General features: G+C 43.3%; 1 protein-coding gene across 1 annotated transcript in view; it reads left to right on the forward strand.

The window, feature by feature from the left end:
- LOC144821628 (plasma kallikrein-like) overlaps positions 1-21,307 on the forward strand; it is a 182,373-nt gene extending 161,066 nt beyond the window's left edge. The window contains exons 5-10 of the mRNA XM_078678867.1: positions 3,453-3,562; positions 5,675-5,834; positions 9,419-9,528; positions 9,627-9,786; positions 9,867-9,979; positions 21,138-21,307. Coding sequence (XP_078534993.1) covers positions 3,453-3,562; positions 5,675-5,834; positions 9,419-9,528; positions 9,627-9,786; positions 9,867-9,979; positions 21,138-21,307 — 823 coding nt within the window. The remainder of the gene's footprint in view (positions 1-3,452; positions 3,563-5,674; positions 5,835-9,418; positions 9,529-9,626; positions 9,787-9,866; positions 9,980-21,137) is intronic.
- Positions 21,308-22,448: the final 1,141 nt, after the last annotated feature.

Raw genomic sequence — 22,448 nt, forward strand, 5'->3', positions numbered from 1 at the left:
GTTTTGTTTAGTGTTTTAGAGTATCTTTTCTTCAGATAGGGTTTTGGTACAGTATTACCTTGAAGGTCATTCTTAGGGAGGTTTTGTTATTGTGTATTTTGGTTGGGCTGGGTTTTGGACTGTGTATGTTCTGTTAAAAAAAAGAGAGATAATATGTTATGTTTAGTGGTTTGAATTGGTAGAACTTCCGACTCTTGAAATGTACTAGATGAGAGGGCATAGCTTTGCTCTCAGTGGAGCGCTCAAATGGTGTCTCCAGGTGAGAGTATGGCAGTAGTGCCTGTGTCCGACTACATTATTCTCGAATAAACTTGATGTTAAAAGTGTTACTGTGTTGCAGCTTCATCAATTACAACAGAGTTCCGCATAACAAAATCAGACACCTGTTAAAGAGGCATGTTGCCTAAATAAGCTTATTCATGTTTCGTGTGAAGTAACTGAACATTGTTTTTAAACTTTTGATTATTAGCCCTGACTGATGACAAAAGACTAAAAAATCTATCCAGTGGACTTTTCATTTCCAATCTAGAGTACGGGACACTAGTAAAGCTTCATTTGCTAACAAGAATGTTGAACTTTTCGTACCCCCAAGCTTTGGTGCTCAGTTAACACATGATTGTAAGAATGCCACTACTTGAATAATGTATAAAGTAAACACATTTTTAGGTATGACTCACCCTTGATGGAAGCCTTGCCTCACTGGAAGTGGTTGAGTGGTTTCACCATCCACGCCCCAGCTTATCTTGGCATAATTGCTGCCGTGTATTTAACTTTGCAGTGGGAGGTGCCTTCTTTGACAGTGAAGTCCGTAACATATATCTTGAGATGTTATCAAATGCGGACTAAAGGTCCACAAAGACCAAAAACAAGTTATTTTTAAAGAGAAATATATTGTTTAGGTATCATGTAAAACCTAAGGCTTTACCAACTGTACTTAGCTTCCTCCTTAAACCTGCTTGACAATATGAGGAAATAGCATTCTGATTTATCAAAGATTTAAACCTTGTGAACATCAACCTGCCAAAGACTTTTAATGATGAGTCCATAAGGCTGACTGATTGGTAGTTAGCTGGAACTTTGTGGCAGCCTTTCTTGCGTATTGGAACGATTTCAGTGCCAAACCAAGAGGGTTACCCTACAGAACAGCATTCATTAAGATCAGGGCGAAATGGCCCCAAATCTGAAATTCTGACTTTTACAAGGTGACAGGAATCTTATCATGGCTAGCTGCCTTTGCACTGTTTTTGAGTTTATGTGGTCCTCAGGGATAAGTACGATGTATTTTTGAGACTATTTACCAAAATGTCCTAGAGTGTTTACATTTTGATGATTCCAAAATCTATTCCCATTGACTGTCCACCCACACCCTTTTACATTCTAAAAGCGCCTTGTAATATTTAAGCTTTGATGCTGTATGAACATCTAACTTTCATTTCAGAAGCAACACAAGTGTTGACTTTATGGCAATTGCAGTCACACCACAGGTGTGTCGAGTGTCTGTTTCCATTTAAGAACAGAAGGTCTGGTCAGCAAGGGTAAGAAAGCTTCAACCAGGCTTGCATGCAGGGTTCTGTTACTGTGAGAATCCCTATGGCCAGTCAAATAGCGCTCCAGTATTTTATGAATATGCTTGCATAGAGTAGAAGGAACATCATCTGAAATCACTCCCTCCCATATCAGCCCTTTTCTATTATAAACTAGAGAGCAGTTTCATAGTGTTAGCCGATAGATGTGAAACACTGTTCACAATAAAGTACTTAAGTTTGAAAGATAAATGTAGAGGCTTGTGATCAATCTCACACTTCACCATGACCGCCATGTCCTGGATTAAAAACATTTGAGCGTGCAATATGCAATTGATACCACCGATCCCCGGACTAAAATGTCAATTTGGGAGGGTCATAAATAGTCATGGACATCAACTAGAAGATATGGGGGCAGAAGTTTCTATGTCTGTCTATTCTATTGATACCCCGGCACTTCCCTTGTTGCATTTGGCCTCAGAGGTCCTAAAGGTAGCAGCAGGGACAGAAGTTAACAAAGACTTTAGTAGATCTGCTTACTTTCCGTAGTTTCAAATCCCCACTCTTCCTCTTGCTTCACAGCAGCAAATAGGAAGGTTTTGAAGGGCTGAAGGTGGATGATACCTTACGCCTGTGATGCCACTTTTGGGGAAGTGATGTTCATGTAAAATATGCTTGTTTGCTCAGGTTTTGTGCTCCACGGTATAACTAGAAATATGTGGGAGTAAAAAAAAGCGCTGAATGTTAAAACAAGTGCTTGAATGTGCATAAACAGGTACCAAACGGCTACGAAAATTGTCACTGTTTTATTCTACCATATTTCACATGAAGTTAAGGACCAGATAAGGAACTGATCTAGTAAGTGTATTGAAAATCCCAGCCAGTAATGTATTTATTTATTTACTGATGGTTTTCATGTAGAGCAGAGATGAGCAAAGGGGTCTGAGCACCTAAAAAGGTATAAGCTGGGCATAGATCCCAAATGTAGGTCTACTTTACAAATGTAAAGAGCCAAATGGAGATAGGAGCAATTATTTGCTTTTAATCATTAAATAACTGTGGTGTTTGGCGGTGTCTGCTACATACAAGCCAAAAAGATACAATAAGAGATGAAAAAGTACACACATATTTCCAAATGACAAACAGCTACATGGAGTGTAATGTAGAAATAAAACACGTTGACTGAAGGGTAGACCTTGCGCGTGAGTTGGACCAGTCTTTCAGATCTTATTTAAAGATGGCAAAGGATTAAATCGCTCTGCTGACTAGTGAAATTGAGTTTCTGACCTTTGCAATACTTCCAGAGATTGACTGACTAAGGGTTTCGTCCTCTTAAATGCTGCTGTTTCGAGCAGAACGTTGTCTTTAGTTCTGAGAAGACGTATACCCCCTGTTAGTTTGTGAATTAATTACAGCTCTTTTCATCGTCTACCCTTTCCCAGCTTAGTAATTTAGAGAATAACCAGCAAAAGCAGTGAATCCACTGGTAAATCTGCCGACTGTTAGAGATGTACTTGAGAACTAACAGAAGGTTCACAATATTTACGGTTGTAGCTCCAAAAATAACTGATACGTTTTCATAGAGGGAGAAAGAGAAACAAATGTCCACTACAATGACAACCAACCTTTTTTCCTGTCCTCTCAGTTAGCAGCACTTTCATAATTGGGTTTAAAGTGGATGTCAAACCCCAGTGCTTGCCTAGTACGCTCAGTATTGTCATCATTCATTTTTGAAAGCAGATTTAGCTCCAAACTCCTTTTTTTCAAGCAATCCCCGAAAATAAAACGTCAACAGATCATCTCAAAGATCACCATGTTCTTTTCTAAGCTTGCTTTTGAAAATAATGGATCAGGTCGTTAAGTATTCAAGCAAATATTGTTGTGAATTATTCATATAAACATATGTATTTCTTAATCTCTGTTTTTTAGGCAAGCATGCTACTTTAAATACACTTTAAAAGGAACACCCACAAAAATACGATTCCTTGAGAATGTGGTCTCTGGATTCTCCCTAAAAGCTTGTGGACTTTCTACGGCTGGTAACTACTAATCTCTCATTCTAAATCTAATCAAAAATGCAAATACTTAATGTGTTTCTTTTCGGCCTTGAGAAAATATGATATTGAATTTTATTGCAGTCATCTCACACACACTCATCTTTCACACACATCCCTTTCACAACAGATAATTTATGAGTTATGAATGTTCTATTTATCAGATTGTTCCTCTGGTAAAAATTCTATAACATTTTAGCACGGATTATGTTGGAGTGCTATATTTATGCCAGTACATCTACCCTGTATGACCACTTATGCAGTCATATGTTGTAGAGACGCTTCATTGACATTATATGGGCATATACAATAAACAACATAATTAATGTGTGGTATGTATACTGAGCCACCTCGCTTCCTGATGAATTGATTGTTCTACAAGTCCTGAATGCTGCAGAAGATTATTTTATTATTGCCTCTACCCTTTATTGGCAGGTACCTGTTTAAGACTATAATGAATCTGTTCTTCTGACTAGATAGTAGTTTTGTTGATTTACCTTTTTTGTAGATTTGTGTAGTTGATCTACCCTGTATATTTTTCATTAGTAGCTTTCCTTTGTGCACCTATCCCATGTGGATACCAATCCCATGTGGGCAGTATTCTGAGTCATGCTAAGGAGTGGTTTGCCTTTTAAATACATTATTAATTAAACATTTGTTATCTTTTTGTGCCCACATACCAGCTTTGTTTCGTGTATTTTATAATGTTTAATACCTTTACTGCCTCAACTAGGTATTGCTATACTTTACACATAGCATATTAACATGGACCGTAGAAAGTTAGATAAGAGGATGAGGATGTAGCCTTATGGCTAGAGCGGTCGACCTCAAAGCTGGGGAACCGGGTTTGAGTCTCGGCAAGGACGCTCAACATCCTGTGATTCTGGGCAAATCACTTAATCTCCCCGTGCCTAAAAAAGTGAATGTGTCCATTTCTAACGAAGGTGATGTTCATGTAAAGTGCTCTGATACCCGAAGTCTCAGGTCTAGTTTGTGCTATCGATCAATCAATCAAACATTTGTAGAGCGCTCTACTCACCGTGAGGGTCTTGAGGCGCTGAGGGGAGGAGGGGAGCTGCTACTGGTCAAACAGGCAGGTCTTTTTAAAACTCCCCAAAAAAAATTACAAAAGGTTAAGAGTAAGAAACATTGGAGGTCTGTCAGAAAACTTTATTTCACATCTGTTAAAATGCATCAGAATAAGTTCAAGAGGAGGCATACAAGCTGGCCTTTTAACAACTTCCTGAAAGAGAAAAGGCCAGGTTGAGATCTCATTTGCTCAACACAAAACGATATTGTGAACCAGAAGAAGAATATGAAAAGGTTGACAAACTCACCGATAACAGCAACAAAGGTTAGACAGGTTTTGGTGGTAGGAGATGTTATTCTTGAATCCTCCTTATCTTCTAAAGTGGTTAGCAAGGTGACAATATTTGTGGGTTTGTTTAGGTAGATACCATTGGAGTGGTTTTCCATTTGATCCTCATCTCGGTGGGGAGTCAATATAGATTTCTCAATGACGGCATTTTCTCCTAGAAAAAATATCTTGCTGGGGAATGAAGCACAGCTTTTACCAGGGCCAGATGGGATTGAGGAGCACCTATAGGGTATACAGTTATCAAAGTCTCAATGAGAACTTATTAATGAAGGAGCTAATGTTTTCATTTGGGTAGGTTTTAGTAGATGTTTCTTTTTCTTAATTGAGAAAAAGTGGAAATTTGCAAATGAGCTTATCTTTTGAAGTTAGGAATGAGGGGACCTTGTGTCAAGAGTAAAGCCTAGGGTTCCACTAATGTGGCCCTGGCTCCATTTAGACCACAGATCTCGGCCAGACAGGCAAGGATCCCCACATAAAGTGGACGGTCCCCTGCCCAAGTGGCAGGGATCATGACCTCTGCCCCCATGGTGGACGACTAACGAAGGACCAATGCCAGAGTCTAAATCACTAAATGCGCAATGTTTTTAGCTATGTTTTAGCAAATATTCTTATGAATTCGTTCAAAGATGTTAAATTTGTCTAACCCTCACACAATCTTTAAGAATGATCATTGTATGAAGTTCTGGTTTACCAGTTCTGTTCTTTTGTTTTTTTTACAGGCTGCATGTCAGACATTTTTCAGAACAGAGACTTTTCTGGAGATAATATTACAAGTGTTTATGCTCCAGATATCCGTACATGCCAGAAGATTTGCACCTACTATCCAAACTGCTTATTTTTTACATTCCTAATAAAAGAATGGAAAGTGCAGTCACAAAGGTAAGGGGAAATATTTCAAATCGCAATTAGATATTTTTGTAATCCTAAATTACCATAACGATTAAATACATTTATAGGAAGAAAAAAAAACCTGCAATCTAGTGTTATGTATTCTGTTAATTAAAATGTGATATAAGTTGTTTTGAGTTAAGGTTATACCATAAAATCCTTAAAAATTCATTTACAATTTTACAATTTTGTTTATACCTGATTTCTGATACATATACAGCTTTCCATACATATGATCACAATATTGACTTTATACAAGAAAACAATATAAGTAAAAACATATCTCAAAGAAAAAATCTTGAACATTGGAGATCATCTGTCAAATAAAACAGCACATCTTCCTCTTGCTTTCAAAAAGTACAAGAAGAAGAAGCCATCAAAAAGTCTACCATAAAGACACACTCTCACTATGATTCAGAACTAAAATTATCCTCTGCAAGACACTTGCTGACAACAATCAACGGGTATGTCACACAACTTAAATATAACTCACGTGAGTGTGTGAGCGTTCCTGTGGGCCTTATAGTTGGTATCATGAGGTTGGTAAAGCTATTCTTTTTGGAACCTTGTCTTCTTCTTTCCTACTATGGATTGAGATGGATGTGCATTGGGTCACCGAGAATTTCATGTCAGTGACATCACAAGTCCCGAGGGTCATCTTGAGTGGCTTGGATTCCTTAAGTGGTCTTGCCTGACTTTCACTCAAGCCGGATGGGCTTCTTAAATCACTCGAGGCTATTCAGTGTGATTATGAGGTTAGCAATGGTGACTGTGAGCGACCTGCCTTTCTTTCTTACATGACTGGGAAGGAAGCACTGCAGCTCGTGGAAAGGGAAGTTTCTACATAAGCTCCATACTTGATACATATTTTCTTCTTTCAGTTGCTAATGAGAAGGCTTACATCTACTGTGGCACTTACTCAGTGGGGGAGCAGCCCATAGCCTTCACTGCAGAACAAGCCCATGTGCCTTTTGCCCTCTTGGCTTGAATTAATGAGCATTCCTCCTATGGGTGTCATCCCTGTTCTTTGGCCTCCTTTGTGTGCAATTGAGAGTCCCTCCATGTGAGTTTTTGTGGCTTGGTGGACTCTGAGTCTCTTTTGGGGCATTACAGTCCCGGCCATTTTGGCATACCCTTGCATTATGGGTGGTGGCCACTTGGTTCTGAGATCCATGCTGAATCACTTGGATGTGTGGTTTCCCCAGTTGGAATGGTGGCCTTGACCCTAGCATTGTGCCCCTTCTATATCAAATAATGCTTCAGCTGATTTCTTTCTTGGCTTCCTATTGGGAGTAACTGGTGCATAAATGACTGCATCTGCCTCCCTCTGAATGGTGTTGGATCTCTTCATTGACATTAGGTGCCTCTTAGCCATCCCTGCTGGAGGGTGGTGCTCTGGAGTAGGCTCTCTCTCTGTGCAACAGTACTCCAATCAAACACCCTCATAACATGTAAAGAGCTTTGATACCTTTGGATACAGCTAGCGCTATATAAAACCGCAAAATAGATACATCTGCTTTCTACAACAGTGACATTCTGGGTTCTGGATTTTTATGTTCGCTGTCAGGGTATGGTCCCTTTCTTGTGGGCATATCTTGATTCTGGTTTGCCAATTCAGTTTTCATGTTCTACCTGGTCCTCTTGATCATGTGCGTTTCTCAGGTGTATGGTTCTCACCCTCTTGATATTAGTTCCTTCTCCTGCCCTTGTATCTAGGTCCTTCCTGAATGATCGTTCCTCAGTTTTCAGGGATTTGTAAAGCATGGCAAACCACCTGTGAGTGTCTCAAGGCGCTGGAGTGCTGACTGCTTCATGGTGATCTGTTCCTTCGAACAGCCGGGTCTTGAGTGCTTTCCTGAATTGCTGGATCGATGAGGAGGCCTGAGCTGCAGGGGAAGGTCGTTCCAGGCTTTAGCCAGCAGGTGTGAGTAGGAGCGTCTTCTGCTGTTGCTTCCGCAGATCCAGGGGTTGTCTCTGATGAAGAGAGAGGCAGAGTATAGGTGTCTGGTCTGTTGGTGGAAAGCTATGTGTTTGTTGATGTATGCGTGGGTCAACATCTTGAACTGCCATCTCTTCTGGATCAGGCGTCAGTGAAGGTTCTTGAGGTGGGGTGTGATGTGGGTCCATCTTCGGGAGGTTGAGGATGAGTCAAGCCACTGATTTCTGTATTGTCTGTACATGCGTTGTTCCATGGTAAGGTGTTGTACCCAAAGAAGAGGACTTCCATCTTGTCCGTGTTGACTTTGAGATAGTTGTCGCTCATCTAGTCAGCGATGTACAAATGTGGAAGCTGGCTCTGGTTATGGAAGGCTTGTCTGACAGTGAGAGGATGAGTTTGGTGTCATTAGCGTAAGAGATGATCATGAGACTGTGCAATCTGACCATGTTGGTCAGGGGGTCACGTACGTGTTGAAGAGGGTGGGTCTGTGGGATGACCCTTGGGGGACTGTGCAGATGATTTTCTTGGGTTCCGAGGTGATCGGTGGGAGACAGATTCTCTTTGTTTTCCTACGGTGAGGTATGAGGTGATCCATTTGAAGGCATCTCCTTGGATTCCGATGTGGTGGAGTCTGTTGATAAAGATGGGGTGAGAGACAGTGTAGAAGGTGTCTGACAGGTCCAGAAGTATGAAGGCTGCCATTTCGCTGCGTACCAGGACGCCCCTTATGTCATTGGTGGCAGCGATCAGGGCTGTTTCTGTGCTGTAGTTTGCGCTGAATCTGGATGGAGAGGGGTCCAGGAGGTTGTTGTGTTCCTGTTGATCGGGAAGTTTCTGTTTGATTGCCTTCTCGAGAACCTTCACTGGAAAAGGGAGCAGGGATATGCACTGGTAGTATTTCATTTCTGCTGGGTCAGAGGATGGTTTCTTCAGCAGGTGCATCAATCAGCATGTTTCCAGTGCTCAGGAATGGAGGACGAGGTGATGGAGATGTTCAGGACTTTTTTGAGGTCTTCGCCAATAGCCTTGCTCCTGAGGATGAAAATGTGGTGGGGACAAGGATCTGTGGGTTCTCCCAAGCCCACAGAGTTCCTGATGGAGATTTAAGGTTAAGTAGTGAGAGGTTCCCAGTGGGTAAGCAGGTGTTTGGGTTAGGGATTGTGGATGTGAGCAGGTTGATGCTGTCTACAATTGAGGGTTGGGGTTTGAAGTTTTCGTAGATGGCTGAGATCTTGCTGTGGAAGAGGTCCACCAGGGTGTCACACATGTATTGGAAAGTGGTGATGTTGTTCTTTTGGTTAAAAAGATGTACTTTTTAAAAACTGCAAGTAAATAAATAAGTACAACTTCAACTTATGAAAAATCTATTCAGTAGAGTTCTCGCACTCTGGACATTTCTTTCTGAATAAAATGTCGCACCCTCCACTACGCACAGAGGAAAATAATAGAAAATACTGTCTATTTGTTTTATTTTTTAGACAATGTGTGGTTAACTATCACCTACTGTGACTATATGAAAGGATCCCTTAGACAAGTTATTATTAATTAATTCCATTGGAAAGTAACTTAGAGCTGCATTCAATATTGATGCTCTGATTTTACTTAATTATGCAATGGTTTCATCCTTTTCTCTTAGAAACCTTTGTTATTTGAAGACATCTAGGACTGGGATTCCAACTTCTCCACAAATTTCTGAAAATACCCTGTCAGGCTTCAGTCTACTAAGCTGCAAAATACCCACTGCAAGTATGTATTTTTAGAAATTAAAGGTTTTATATTTGAACCTTATGATTATGAAAGTAATAGTCAATTTACATGTCACAATGTTCTCTTTGTGCTTTCAGTGTGTCCATTGCCAGTTCTCACTGATGCTGAGTTTTTCGGAACTGACGTGGGAAAAATCTATGTTTCAGGAGATAAGGAATGCCAGCAGCATTGCACAGATACAATCCGATGTCAGTTTTATACATATTCTACAACCGCAGAAGCGTGCAGTCAAAACAAGTAAGATTATAGAAAATGTAAGATACATGGCACATGTAGGACAGAAGAGAATGTGACATATTATTTTTTAATTCACACAGATGTAAATGTTCCCTAAGAATGTCTTCTAGTGGTTGGCCAACTGGAATACAGCATGGAAAAGGTGGAATTTCGGGCTTCTCCTCACGGTTATGCAAGGTTAAGACGACTTATGGTAAGCACTTCTTTTGTTAACATTATGGCCCATATCTATTCCAAAATTGCAATTTCCAAATAGTGAATCCGTAGAAATTACTATTTGGGTATCACAAATTGGAATGTATGTAACCTAAGATTTCCTACAGATTCACATTCGCTATTAGGAAATCACTAATTAGGAAATTAGCATCCTGGAAGCTCCTGTTTGATTTAAAATACCACTAACCCTGATCCAATCTTGGAATGAATCGAAGGCATACACAGTGACATCAAAGGAACCTCGCTGCAGCTACAGCTGTAATGTTCATGAAAAAACGGTCTCTTTGTTTACGATGTTTCAGGACCAAGTACACATTTGATACTGCAGAGCATTCTGGGAGATATTTCCATTCATGAATAAGCAGAAAACAGCCACTAGGCCAATCCAGAACAGAAAAAACAATATTCCAGTTATTATCCAGAGCTGGAGCCAAGGTGATACTAAGTAAGTGTTTTTCAGAAAAGTGTAGAAATCATGAAGTTGTTGCCTATGGGGAACTGGAGCTGGTACACTGGGAATCAAAAGAGAAAGTATCAAAATCGATGAAGTAGCCCGATGCAGTTCGATCTATCTTTGGTAGCTTAGCAGGTTTTGTTGAATTGGCAGACGTCTCTTGTAGAGGCATATTGATGTAGAGATCGGTGTTAGACCGAATTGAAATGTGTCTTCCAGTTGTGTTTCGAAGTTCTGTTTCAAGAGGAACTAGTTCAATTTCATTGTTGGAAATTCCATAATTTCATATTGGTGACTCTTCAATGTTATGAGTCTTTGGGTCTGTACTTCCTGTATGGTAGCGAGAGAAGAGTGTCGGCTACCCAGGAGCCAATGAGGCCTACTATTCAGTACCGCCCCATAGTGTGGATTGATCAGATCAATGGAGGCTAATCTCTTTTCTTTTTTCCCGACAAGAGGCGGAAGAAGTTTTGTTCTTGTTCCTTCGACAGCCTGGCATAGGCTTTTTATACTATGGCCCAAATTCTTTTTTGTCCTCAATCTTTTCTCTGACCAGATCCCTGACTTGAGGGATCCAGACAGGTCCTGCCGTGGCTAATTTGACTTCCCCGGTGGTGGTGCGTTTTATTTGCACGTTGCTTTGTATTGCCCGGAATTCATTGAGATCCTGTAAAACAGCCAAACGTTTATTGATGTCAAATGTTTTTTCATCCGCCACTGTGCTTTCCCAATAGAGATCAGGTACTCACATCCTCATACCAGATAGGATCTCGTAAGGAGTGACACCTCCTAGGGAACTTCTTGCCATTTTATTAAGGGCTCGTTGGACCCCGTATAAGTGATCGACCCATCTACCACCCAAACCTAATAATCTTGCCGTTAAAGATTGCTTTAAGTCTCGGTTTTTCCTCTCCACAACCGAATTTGCCTCTGGATGGTACGGAGAGAAGTACCACAATACAACACCCAAACTACCCATGGCGTCCTTGTAAGCCCTAGAGCTAAACGCGGGGCCACAGTCAGAATGTAATGTGCCAACTGCATATGTCCCTATAAAGACTCGAAAATCTTTCATAACAGTTCGAGTGTCAGCCGAGCGCTGAGGCCATACCCCTAGGAATCTAGAGCATGAATCCATTGCCACCAGGATATACTAGTAAGCCCCATCCAATTGTAGGAGGCTGCAGTGGTGCAAATAGACACAAGCGAGTGGTCTGTCTGATATTAGTAATGATGTCTGCGCTGGACGCGCCACAGTGGTACCCTTCATCTGCCGGCAGATGTCGCAAATTAGGACAAAATTCTTTGTCTGTTTAGTTAATCCTGGCCACCAATAGCATTGCTTCAGTAAAGAAACAGTTGCGGTAATCCCTGCGTGTGCAGAACCTAGACCTTCGTGTGCAGCTAGAATTAAACTTAATATGCGTTCCATGTTAGCTATTACTCTATCCCCCACTCAAGGAATTTGAGTATATGGAATATTATTTGCATCTAACTTGCAGGAGTACTTGAGTGGAGAGCCTTTTGGTAAGGCTGTGCTGTTTTTGCGTGAAGCAATGATAGCTACCATTATCTGTCCCTCTATTCTTGTTTTTGAACGAGTGATTGTAGCTACGGCAGCAGTTCGTACTGCCCCTTTTGTGACTTCATTAGCCAACGAATTCCCTTCAACGTGACCACTTAGCGTTTGTATCATTTGAGTTCTTGGTAGTTCATTTTTCAACTCAGCTACCTATTCCCATAGCATTTTATTCTTGATTGTGCAACCTTTTGAGCCTTTAAACACATTTTTACCCCAGTAGTAAAGATATACATTGTAAAACTGGACACAGTAAAAAGAATCACACACAATCAGTGTGGGGAATTCTCGATCCGTATTTATGCATGCCAGTAATAGGGCTCCAAGTTCTGCCAGCTGAGCCGTGTAGTCTCCTAGAGACTGTGTCATCGTATCGCTAGGATGGAACTTGCCTTCCTGCACATGATACTTTACAATTGCACATGCGGCGCTGTATTGTTGTTTACTTCCTACGGCCGGCTGACCAGATCCGTCAGTATAAGTGATATATTCATACTGATCTAGTGTCATTATTTCATTTGGTAGAGGATATTCTTGTTCAGATTGCAGGAATGCTTGTGTTTTTAGACTAGGGTCATATCTGTATTCTACATCCTTTGCAGTGAAAGAATTAGCCCTTTGTATCTTTCTTGGATGCAAGGCTTTAGCATTAGGAACATTTGCCATTGTAGCAGCCTCCAAGGCTGGTACCGGAGTTACGACAATTATTCGTTTACCCTGAGCCAGTGCTCTTTCTCTGACTACAGCGGTCTGTACTGCTGTCAGTATTTTTTCTGTAGAAGCAAAACGCATTTCAGCATTTGTGTACAAGTGTGATTTGTATGCTATGGGTACCATTTCTCCTTCATTGAAGGTTAGGTAAGTGTACCCAGATTGCTCTACTATAACACGTATCACCAGGTTGCAGACATTTATGAGTGTCTTCAAGTGTTTTGAAGCTATAATGTCAGTTTGTAGGGAACAAAGGATATCTGTGTGTCCCGGTGTCCAATGCCTAACTGAAAAATCAGGTCTAATTAAGTCGTAGAAACATTTTACTCTTTCTGCGTAATACAAAATGTATGTTCTGCCAACATTTTAAAATCCTGATATTGATTGTAAGTTCTTCAAAGATTGGGAGGTTGGAGCAGTGTACACTTTTCAAGAAAGTTAGCAGCCAGGCTTTTCCCTTCACTTGATAGATCATATCTCAAAAATAGGACATTGAGGTGGGCTATTTTTGATTTTATAAAGTTGAATTAATTTGTAGCCCTCAGAGGCGGACCCCAAAATTTTGTTGCTCACCCTGGTCAAGTGATCCTTTAAGTCATCATCCATCGGATAAATATAATCTACATAGGACAATGCCTCTTCATCCAAATTCGGAAGTAATTCTGTTACCCTAGTGGAAACCAACCTGAGGCTATTCTTATACCCTTGGGGGAGTCGACAAAATTGATACTGCGAATCTAACGCTGAGAATGCTGTCAAACATATGCTTTCAGGCGCCATATTTTGGCAGAAAAATCCATTTGAGATGTCTTATGTGGTTTTTTTTTTACGCACAATGTAATTCATTAATGTGGTACTGTGTGCATTCTGTACTGCAAATGTTTTAGGGCATGTGTTCAGATGTCTATAGTTTTAAACTAGATTGTACAAATGATTGGGTTTCATTACGGGAAAAAAAGGATTGTTCATTGCAGAGGTGCAAGGTTCTATTAGACCTTGGTATTCAAGTTGATCTAAGATCTCCCTGACGTGTTATTTTGCTTCTTGTTTTATTGAGTACTGTCTCTGTGGAGTTGGACTAGTTTTTACTGGGATTATATGGTGAGGTGACTCAGCATCCCACCCAACATGGTTGCGATGCTGGAGAAAATGCTACCGCCTACTCCTGCGCGTATGTATGTTTTAAGTATATTGGAACAAGGTCAGAAAAAGCCAGTAAAATGACAGTTTCTCACTTTGGGCAATCCATAACAATTTCAGGCGGCCAATCTTTCTCAGCTAAAAGGATGTCATAGCTGTAAGTAGAGTTCTCCCAAAAGAAACCTTTAATTTTTCATGGTTTGTCCCCCTCCATTTGGAGTGTTATTTCCTATAACCTATGTGAGACACTTACCCTTGTATCAGGTGTTTCCACCGTGAAATGCTCATTCACCGCCGCTGTCTCCAGAAATTCCATCAGGTTCTGGTGAGCTATTGTTACTTCTACTTTCCCCCTTCAGAAGTTCAGTCCTCTGAATTCTGGGCATGTCTAACTTTAAGACCTGCTGCTTTCTTCTTTTCAAATTGAGGTTTTGATTTTGGCTTGTCTTCTTTTTTGGAAGTATAGTCTGAAGCATGTTGCGTGCCTCTGGATTTTTTTTTTTAATGTTATCTCTATTCCTACGGTTGTATCTCCTTTGGAGGGCTCCTTTTGAGGAGACCCACTCCTGGATTGAGATCTGTTTTTTGTTTTTTATTGTTATTATCCCAACTCTTCTTGGAAGAATCAGGTACTTGCTTGGTTTTATCCTTTTCAGGACAACCCATGAGTTTAGTTTTTGTTGCTCTAGCTCCCAGACTATCTCTACCTTCAGCATAGGTGTCTACAATAATTTTAGGTCACTCCCGTTCCTGGTGTAAAGGAGTGAAATCCCTCAGGAGTTGGCTTATTGCCACTGCTGCTGCATCCCCTTTAATGTTAGCTAATATGATAGCTGATACCTTGGCAACATTTCCTAATAATTTCATCCCTAAGTTCAGAGCAGGTTCTGCTCCATACTCATTCTGTATTTGTCTTAATACATCTGGTATTACTGTTAATGACGGGATACCATGAGTTCTGGTATGTATGGGAGTGAAAACTCACCCCAAGTGGTACAATCCTCTATCTGGGGAGCTATCCCCATTGACAAGCATCTTTTTAGTATTCTGTGTTTTTCTTGAGGGCTTGTGTGCAGAAATACTGCCTCTAGCTGTGTTATTTTCTTAGCTATCCAGAATAGCATTTGCTCACATCTATAATAATGTCGTGTAGTGTTTGTGGTGTCATTTTAGTGGTAGATCCCTGAATTTGTCCTGTTTGTGTAGCTCTTGTTGGCTGAAGTGTGAGTGTTCTCATCACGAACTGTGTCAGGTTTCTGTAAAGTTTTATTATTTCTTTATGAAGTGGACAGAAGTCTGCCCTTTGGTATTGTGGCAATGTCTGGATGTGGTGTGTAAGCCGCAAGGACTGGCCAATTGGCTCAGTCTCTTCCGAGCGGACCAAGATTTACTTTGTCTTTTGTGTTTATGTGCTCCTGGTAGGTGAGTGGAATTTCAATGTCCTCATATGGACAGTATTCATCTGGTATTTCATCTTCAGTGTAAGAATGACATTTATTTGTGTTAGAAGGTGGTTCTGACACTATGGGCCGTCTGGATTTTTTGCTTTTTGAGCACCTAATTGTTGAGCTTTTACTGTGGGGGAGCCTCATAATCTGGGACTCACCCACAGTGTACTCATAATGAGGCAGACTGCATGGAGATTTTACTGGTGTCCCCCTGGCTTGACTAGGCAGCTGAGTATGGGGCACCGTGCTGGTTACATGCAGACACAGGTGTACATACATGTGCACACATGTAGGGGCTGCGCAGGGGAGATTCCTAACGTGCGCAGTCCAGGAGCAGCTACAGAGTGAATGGTGTGGCAGGACTTATGCAGAATTGGGTGGTGACATGGAATAGGCTTTATACACTGGAAATGAACATGCCAGGGAAAGTCAGTGTGTTTTACTGTGTTTTTTACTTCATTATCTCCCTATGGGGATGTGGGGCACATGGCTAAAATGACTTCCACAAAGCCTACAGATTCCAGATACGCACTAATGTCCAGTGTAGCAGATGTGAAAATGAGTATTCTGCAAAGTCCAAAGTCATATTTGCACTGCTTTTGGGTCGTCCAGAAATGTCATATTTCTCTGAGTCCCTGGCTGGGGGTCTGGCCAAGGAAGGTTAGATTAATGACCTCTCTTCCCAGAACGAAGATCTTCCCTCCAAGTAGAAAAGATAGGTGGAGCTCCAAGCCAATCCATCAACTGCTGTCTCTGGGTGCCAGGTACCAGGTTGCCTCATGTGAAGGCAGTGAGGGGGGAAGGAGTTGGGTTTCAGAGGCCATGTGGCCAGAGACACTGGACGACGCCATGTTTGAACAACCCAGAGGCTGGACAAGGAGGAGGGAGCAGGGGCAGGGAAGTGATGTGTCGCTGTTTGATAGGACACACAGAGACTTCCTGCCAGCCCCCTACTCAACTTTTAAAAAGTACTTGCACAGGAAGAGAAGCTCTCTCTGGGGTGTGGTGTGCTGAGGCGAAAGGTGCTGGAGCCTGGTGCAATGGGCATTTGGAAGGAGGACACCCCTGACTGCCCCCCAGGCCCCTAACAGCACCAGAAGAACCAGGAGACCAGGAGTACAAAGGAGAGTGCTCCCAGTGGCTGGGGAATGCAACCAGGGGCGAGAAGACGTGAAAATGGGGCAAATCGGACTCCAGGGGGCCAAGATATACGCCCGAGAAGGTAGGCGACCTTTGACCCCGCCTGGGACCGACGACGAAGCGCGTGGGGCTCCGCCACCGGTCGCAGTCATGCCCCCGGGGTTGGTCAGGTCTCGGGGCTGCCCCCCAAAGAAGTAAAGCCGGGTTGCGCCGTCGCGCACCCCGTGAAGATGCCCCCGTGGGGTGCCAGGAGCCCACCCTGGCCCCCGCTGAAACCTGCGCTGGGGAGCGCCGTCGCGCTCCCCCTGAAGCGGTGAAGGAGAAGAGGGGCCCGGGAGCCCAACTCCGGGCCCCGTGTGAGGAGGCAGGGGCGGGAGGCGCCGTCCCACTCCACTGCCAAGAAGATGGGAAGAGGGGCCCGGGACCCCATCCCCGGGCCCGAGGTGCCTGGGTGAGGGGGAGCGCCGTCGCGCCCCCCCCTGAATGAGTACGGAAGGATGGGGGAGTGCCGCTGCACTCCCCCGAGGCCAGCGGGAGGCGCGCTGGTCTCCGTGTCTGCCCGCCGGAGCGGGCAGACGAGAATTGAAGGGCCGGCTCCCGCGGTCGCACACAAGGGGGCGGGCCGAGCGGGGAGCCGGCGGGGGCAGCCAGGGGTGGGCTCTCTGGACTGCCCTCCAACGTGGAAGGCCTGCGGGGGTCCCGGGTGGGATCGAGGCCCCCAAGAAGAGGCAAAGGAGGTGTCAGGGGCCTGGGTGGGACCAGGCCCCAGAAAATCGGCAGATCAGTCGGGGGTGGGCTCCCCGAGCCGAATGACTTACCTGGGGGTCCGGGTGGGACCGGGCCCCCCCAGCGAGGCCTGAAGATGCGGCGAAGCCGCCAGCAGGCCAGCGCGGCTCTCCCCAGCACAGCGGGAGAGCCGCTCATCAAATATGCAAGAAAAGGAGAAAACTTGCCCCATAATGCCTTGCCAGGCGTTTGGAAGCCTGTTAATCTGGGGAGCTGCTGGAGAAGCGCAGTCTCCCCCCCCAGCATGAAGAGACAAGTCACCCTAGGTGTCCTGGGGATTTGAAAAGAATAACCCCTCCAGGGCTCAACGGGCATTAACACTCTCTGGGCTGGAACTTTTGTTCTTCAGCTGAGGGTGTTTTGATAATTGCATCAAGGAGAAAAGGGTTGAGTGGGGGATGTCTAGAGAAGAGCATCACCTGGAGGTGAAGTGTAATTGCACCGAAATGCATTTATTAATGGTTATTTCTTTTCAAGAGATTGAGGTTCCATCTGAAGTACTGGTTTAAGGTGATGTCATAAGCGAAGTGGATTTAAGAGGCTAGACACTCCTGCTAGGGTATCTGACTGTATTTACTTAATCCTGTGATCATCTGTGATGCCTTTAGGGGCTGTAATTGCACTGCATTTTTAATGATATCCAAATGTGGTGAGTACTGTCATTCTAAAGTGTGCTTAAACATCTATTCTTGCTGCTGCGCTTAGGTGAAGACCCCAGACTGTTAGCCCTTAAGATGAAGAGGTGCATACTGTATGATCAGTAGGAGATGCTCAGTCAGGGTCATGTGTCACCAAGGCAGGTGTAGCCTGTTTAATGCTTGTTGAGGTTATGGGGGGGTCGCCACTGGGATGGTGCCAGTGCGCAGGGCCCTTGCTCCAGGTTAAGACCAATTCACTGCATTGGGGGCAAGATGATGTGCCTACATGGGAGTGGTGGTACTAGACCCCACCCCCCCGGCAGGAGGGGTGGAGATGTTATGCAATGTCACAAAGTAATTCCATCAGCTTATGTATATTTGTAAATTGGTGTATAGTATTGAGTGGTGTGTGTGTTTAATACATTTACTCTAACTTTTATAAAAGAAAGTACAGACTGGACAATCAATTATTGAGTGTTATCTTTGCGCACCTGCAAGTGGCGATTACTAGCCCACACCACCTCCCTTGAGTAAGCCTCAGACTGCTCTGCAACGCTACCCTCTGAGAGTCAGGCGCTGCCCTAGGGTGTTTGGTTCCCAGTGAAAGACAAATGTGTCATGTTATTTGTGCAGGCCTCACAGATGCTGCCTCGTTTTCCAACAATTTGATTGTGCATCTGCTTGTGGGAATTTAACCTATGAATAGAGTACCTGTGTTCTGTTTGACTCGTGAGCCTCAATCCCGAAGGTTACTATCCCACCTCTAGGTGTGACTCCATTGTCTGCTAGTTTTAAAGTAAGGGCAGTTCTAACATTTTCTGAAATGTTGATTTCCCCCTCCTTTTCTTCCTCCCTTGCTGTGGCTACACATTGTGCTGGCGCAGCAGCTTCTTCCTCAGACGTCTCTGGGTAAATGTGAGTAGGGGTCTCTAAGAATAGCATTACTGAACTGCTCAGATTTGACCGTTAAATAAGTACGAAAACAAAGTTGGCAGCACCATGTCATGTAGTTCCTATAAACCTATAAGGGCCTGCATGTTTAGACAACATACACTGTAGGATTGGTGTCCGGACTGATTCTAGACACCCTCACCGGGTATGTTAGCCTGTATACCAGCGAGCTCACAGTGCCACTAGAAACCCCTCTTACCAAGGAGAGATTAGTTCTTGGCAACTATCGAACATGACAACCCTGATCCCTCAGGAACGTGGAAACAGTGCAATACTTTTTGCTCAGTCACTCATGCTCACTTTGTCTCAGAGAGGTACACAGAATAAGCGGTGGGGACATTTTTCAATAAGCATTTTTTGAACCAGCCTTATTCTAGTGTAAAATAGGTGTGCTGAAAAATGAGCTTTTTTGATGCTAAGGGGGTAACTGCATGGGCCAGAGCTTCTCTGAATGCTTTGGAAGGGCCAGGGGGCGGAAGAGTATCAACCCTGAAAGTGTGAAGTTATCAGTGAGCGCAATTTAAAAAAAAAAAATTTCAGTCAGAAATATCTTCGGGATGAGACTACAGGGGTAGGATTCTTTATGAATGAATGCTATGCCCCCAACTCTCCCTTTTGTTCAGGTGGATCATAACATACCCAGGGGGCAGGGCCAGGGCCAGAATCGCTATGGAATCCTGGGAAAGCCAATAAATAAATGTAAGAAATAGAATATCGGAAGACCATTCTTGTGGAAGATCGAACACCTCTTCAAGGCGCTTGACTAGGGAAGGGCAATTTAGGCTGCAGATTTTATAGTCCCTCTTGTGGGAGGTAGGTGCCAGTGTAGACAGGCCAGTACTTACTTTGAACTGATATGAATGGCAGTAGAAGTGGCGAGCAGGTGTAGACCAACCGTGACTCCCACAGGAGGGGGCAGCATAGTGAAAAGCAAGAAGGGCATCACACGTGTAGACCAACCTGTGGGGGGGCAGAGGAGCATAGTGTCTGTCATCTGACGATGTCCAGACACGGACGGGCACAGACAGGCTTGTTTGAGGTGTGCCCGCTGCATGCGCCTGCTGCACCCATCTGCGCTGCGGCATGCACCAAGTACCTGGGGGCACAAGGGACTCCACCCAGGCTCGTCGCTAAAACTGCCCAATCAGGACCAAGCACGGCCGAAAGAAGCAAGAGATAAAAAATTTAAAAAGCAAATACTTAGCAGCGAAGTTATAGCAGCGTACAAAATCAACTTCTGAGCGAGGTGCACCTCAACAAATCAAATGGATACCACAATCGGAGTTCGCAGTCTATTTAGATTATGGGGAACCAGTGTCTGTTGGGCCGGTGAGGACAGTTTCCAGCACCCTCGGTCCCACACACTTACTTATTTACACCTTGCCATCTTACTCTTTCACTATTCTGTGCCTATGACTGCTGATAAATGGTTCATACTTCCAGTCCAACTGGAGAAAGCGGTTTGGCCCGTAATGGTGTTGGTTCATCCATTTCCGTTAGCTCAGTCGGTACCAGCAGCTGGTCTTGGCTTCAGCAGGGGAAGAGGACTGGTCCTCCAGGGGACAGCGTGGGAACTCTGGGCAGTGTGTGAGAATGCTGCCAGCCTTCAGCGAGACTTCACAGGCTTCTAGCTGACAATAGCCTAGGTATTTCCAGGCTGCGAGTTCCCCGTATACTCCGAGATACTCCTTGGGGGTGGACCCGCCCCTTAGCCCCCCCAAGAAATGTGCAGTGTTGCCAGCAAGTGTTCCTCCATGACTCAGAGCCCATGTTCACTATGGGAGCTTCAAAGGTTGCTGCCATACTTGACAGAACGAAGCCCAACCTCCATTTTAAAGTTCTTAATGTGGCCCATAATCCAATCAATGAAGATTCTCTATTTACTTTACAAAACTCCTGCAACTCCGTGCCTGTGTTTGCTCTTCCCAGTGGGAAGTGAATTGTTTTTTTTTGCCAATACCCAATTCAAGTGGGCTAAAAGCGAGGTCACTCCTTTAATATGGATGTTGTTTAATTAAGGAATCCCCTATCTCTACATGTCCAGGCAACACAGTCCATTTCTCAGTTTAGGAAACCCATGAAGACCTCTTTTTCTGTATTAACACTCTGGCGCCTGCTTGAGTTTTGTATGTACTTGACAGATGATGGTGATGATGAAAATATTGGTCTAGTGTGACTGTCAACTACTTTATGTGTGGTGATATGAAATAGAGATATTTGTAATGAGACAGCTCACAAAAATGTGCGGCTGTTCCATCTGCTTACTTTGTGTATCCCCACATTTTTAGAATGCAGGGAAAGTAGTTTTCTCATTGGCAAAGTTTCCACTGGCACCCATACTGGCAAAACCATTGGGCTGGGCAACCACGGGAGAAAGGTTGCATTAGAGGGGCCATTCTGCTTAGAGTGGGCCCCCAATGACATCCCTAATGGCTTACTCTTGGAAATTGATGAGTAAGTCATGTTTACGTCGAATCTAAGACACAACTACTCACAGAAAAAGCTTTGTGACTTAGGTCTGGAATTTTGGGTGCGTTCACAGTTGATACAGGATTAATCTGCAATGTTTACAAAAGAAGCCTTGTGAATCAGACCACAAATAAGCCTATTCCCAAGATCTGGTTGAAGGCAGTAATACATCACCCCTCTCCCACACAGGTACACTTACTGGGAGAACCTGCATCTAACATGCAACAGTCTGCTTACTTAAGAAGTAGATTTTCCTGTTGATGGGAAAAATATAGCAAACACTAAACACAATTTAACTGGTTAGTGGCAGACTGCAAGAGCTGACTCCTGTTGGAAACAAGCCACAATACCGAGCACTGTACAATCCTTTTTGAGTTAGTATAAGAACACATAGCCTGACACCTCCTTGGCATCCCCCATTCCAAATTCTCACAATCAGCAGACAAAATAATGCACATTAACACACATAGAACATGCAAAAATGAACTGTTATCGACTGCAAATTAATTTGATAGAATCATTTTCTTGCAAATCCTTCTTGTAAGAGAATGTATCCAGTAAAAGCACTTATATATGAAATTTTCACTGAAAAACTGACTTAATCACAATTATATCAACATTTTCACCATCTTCATAAACGTTTTGAAGCTTTGAATAAAAGCATTAAATTTGTGGAAACAATCTTCTCAAAATTACACACTGATACACCACATCCCTCAGCAAGTACAATAAAGCAATACAAGATATCGTAATTTATGTGGAATTAAGCACCCTCCACCATACATTATAAGGATATTTCAAATCACCAAGAAGCTCTGTGACCTTACAGAGAAACAAGACCAAAGGCTGAGTTCCTTTATAAGGTCGCAGAACTCAGAGATGACTTACAATATCTTCGAATTATATAACAGGGGGAATATTATTTTTATTATACATGGCCATACCATCAGCCTTCCCACAAACTGCTTAAATCTTTGGTATGTTGCTATTTCATTGGAAAAAGACAGGATGTTTGCAGCCATGAAGAATAAAAGTAGAATCTGTATTGAAAAATAAACACACCAATTAGACATTGGATTGTTATTTGGGGTGGGCAACTGCCCACAAATAATACTCACAACTCTTGACAG

The sequence above is a fragment of the Lissotriton helveticus genome, chromosome 2_2 (genome assembly GCF_964261635.1).
Source record: "Lissotriton helveticus chromosome 2_2, aLisHel1.1, whole genome shotgun sequence".
NCBI classification, from domain to species: domain Eukaryota; kingdom Metazoa; phylum Chordata; class Amphibia; order Caudata; family Salamandridae; genus Lissotriton; species Lissotriton helveticus.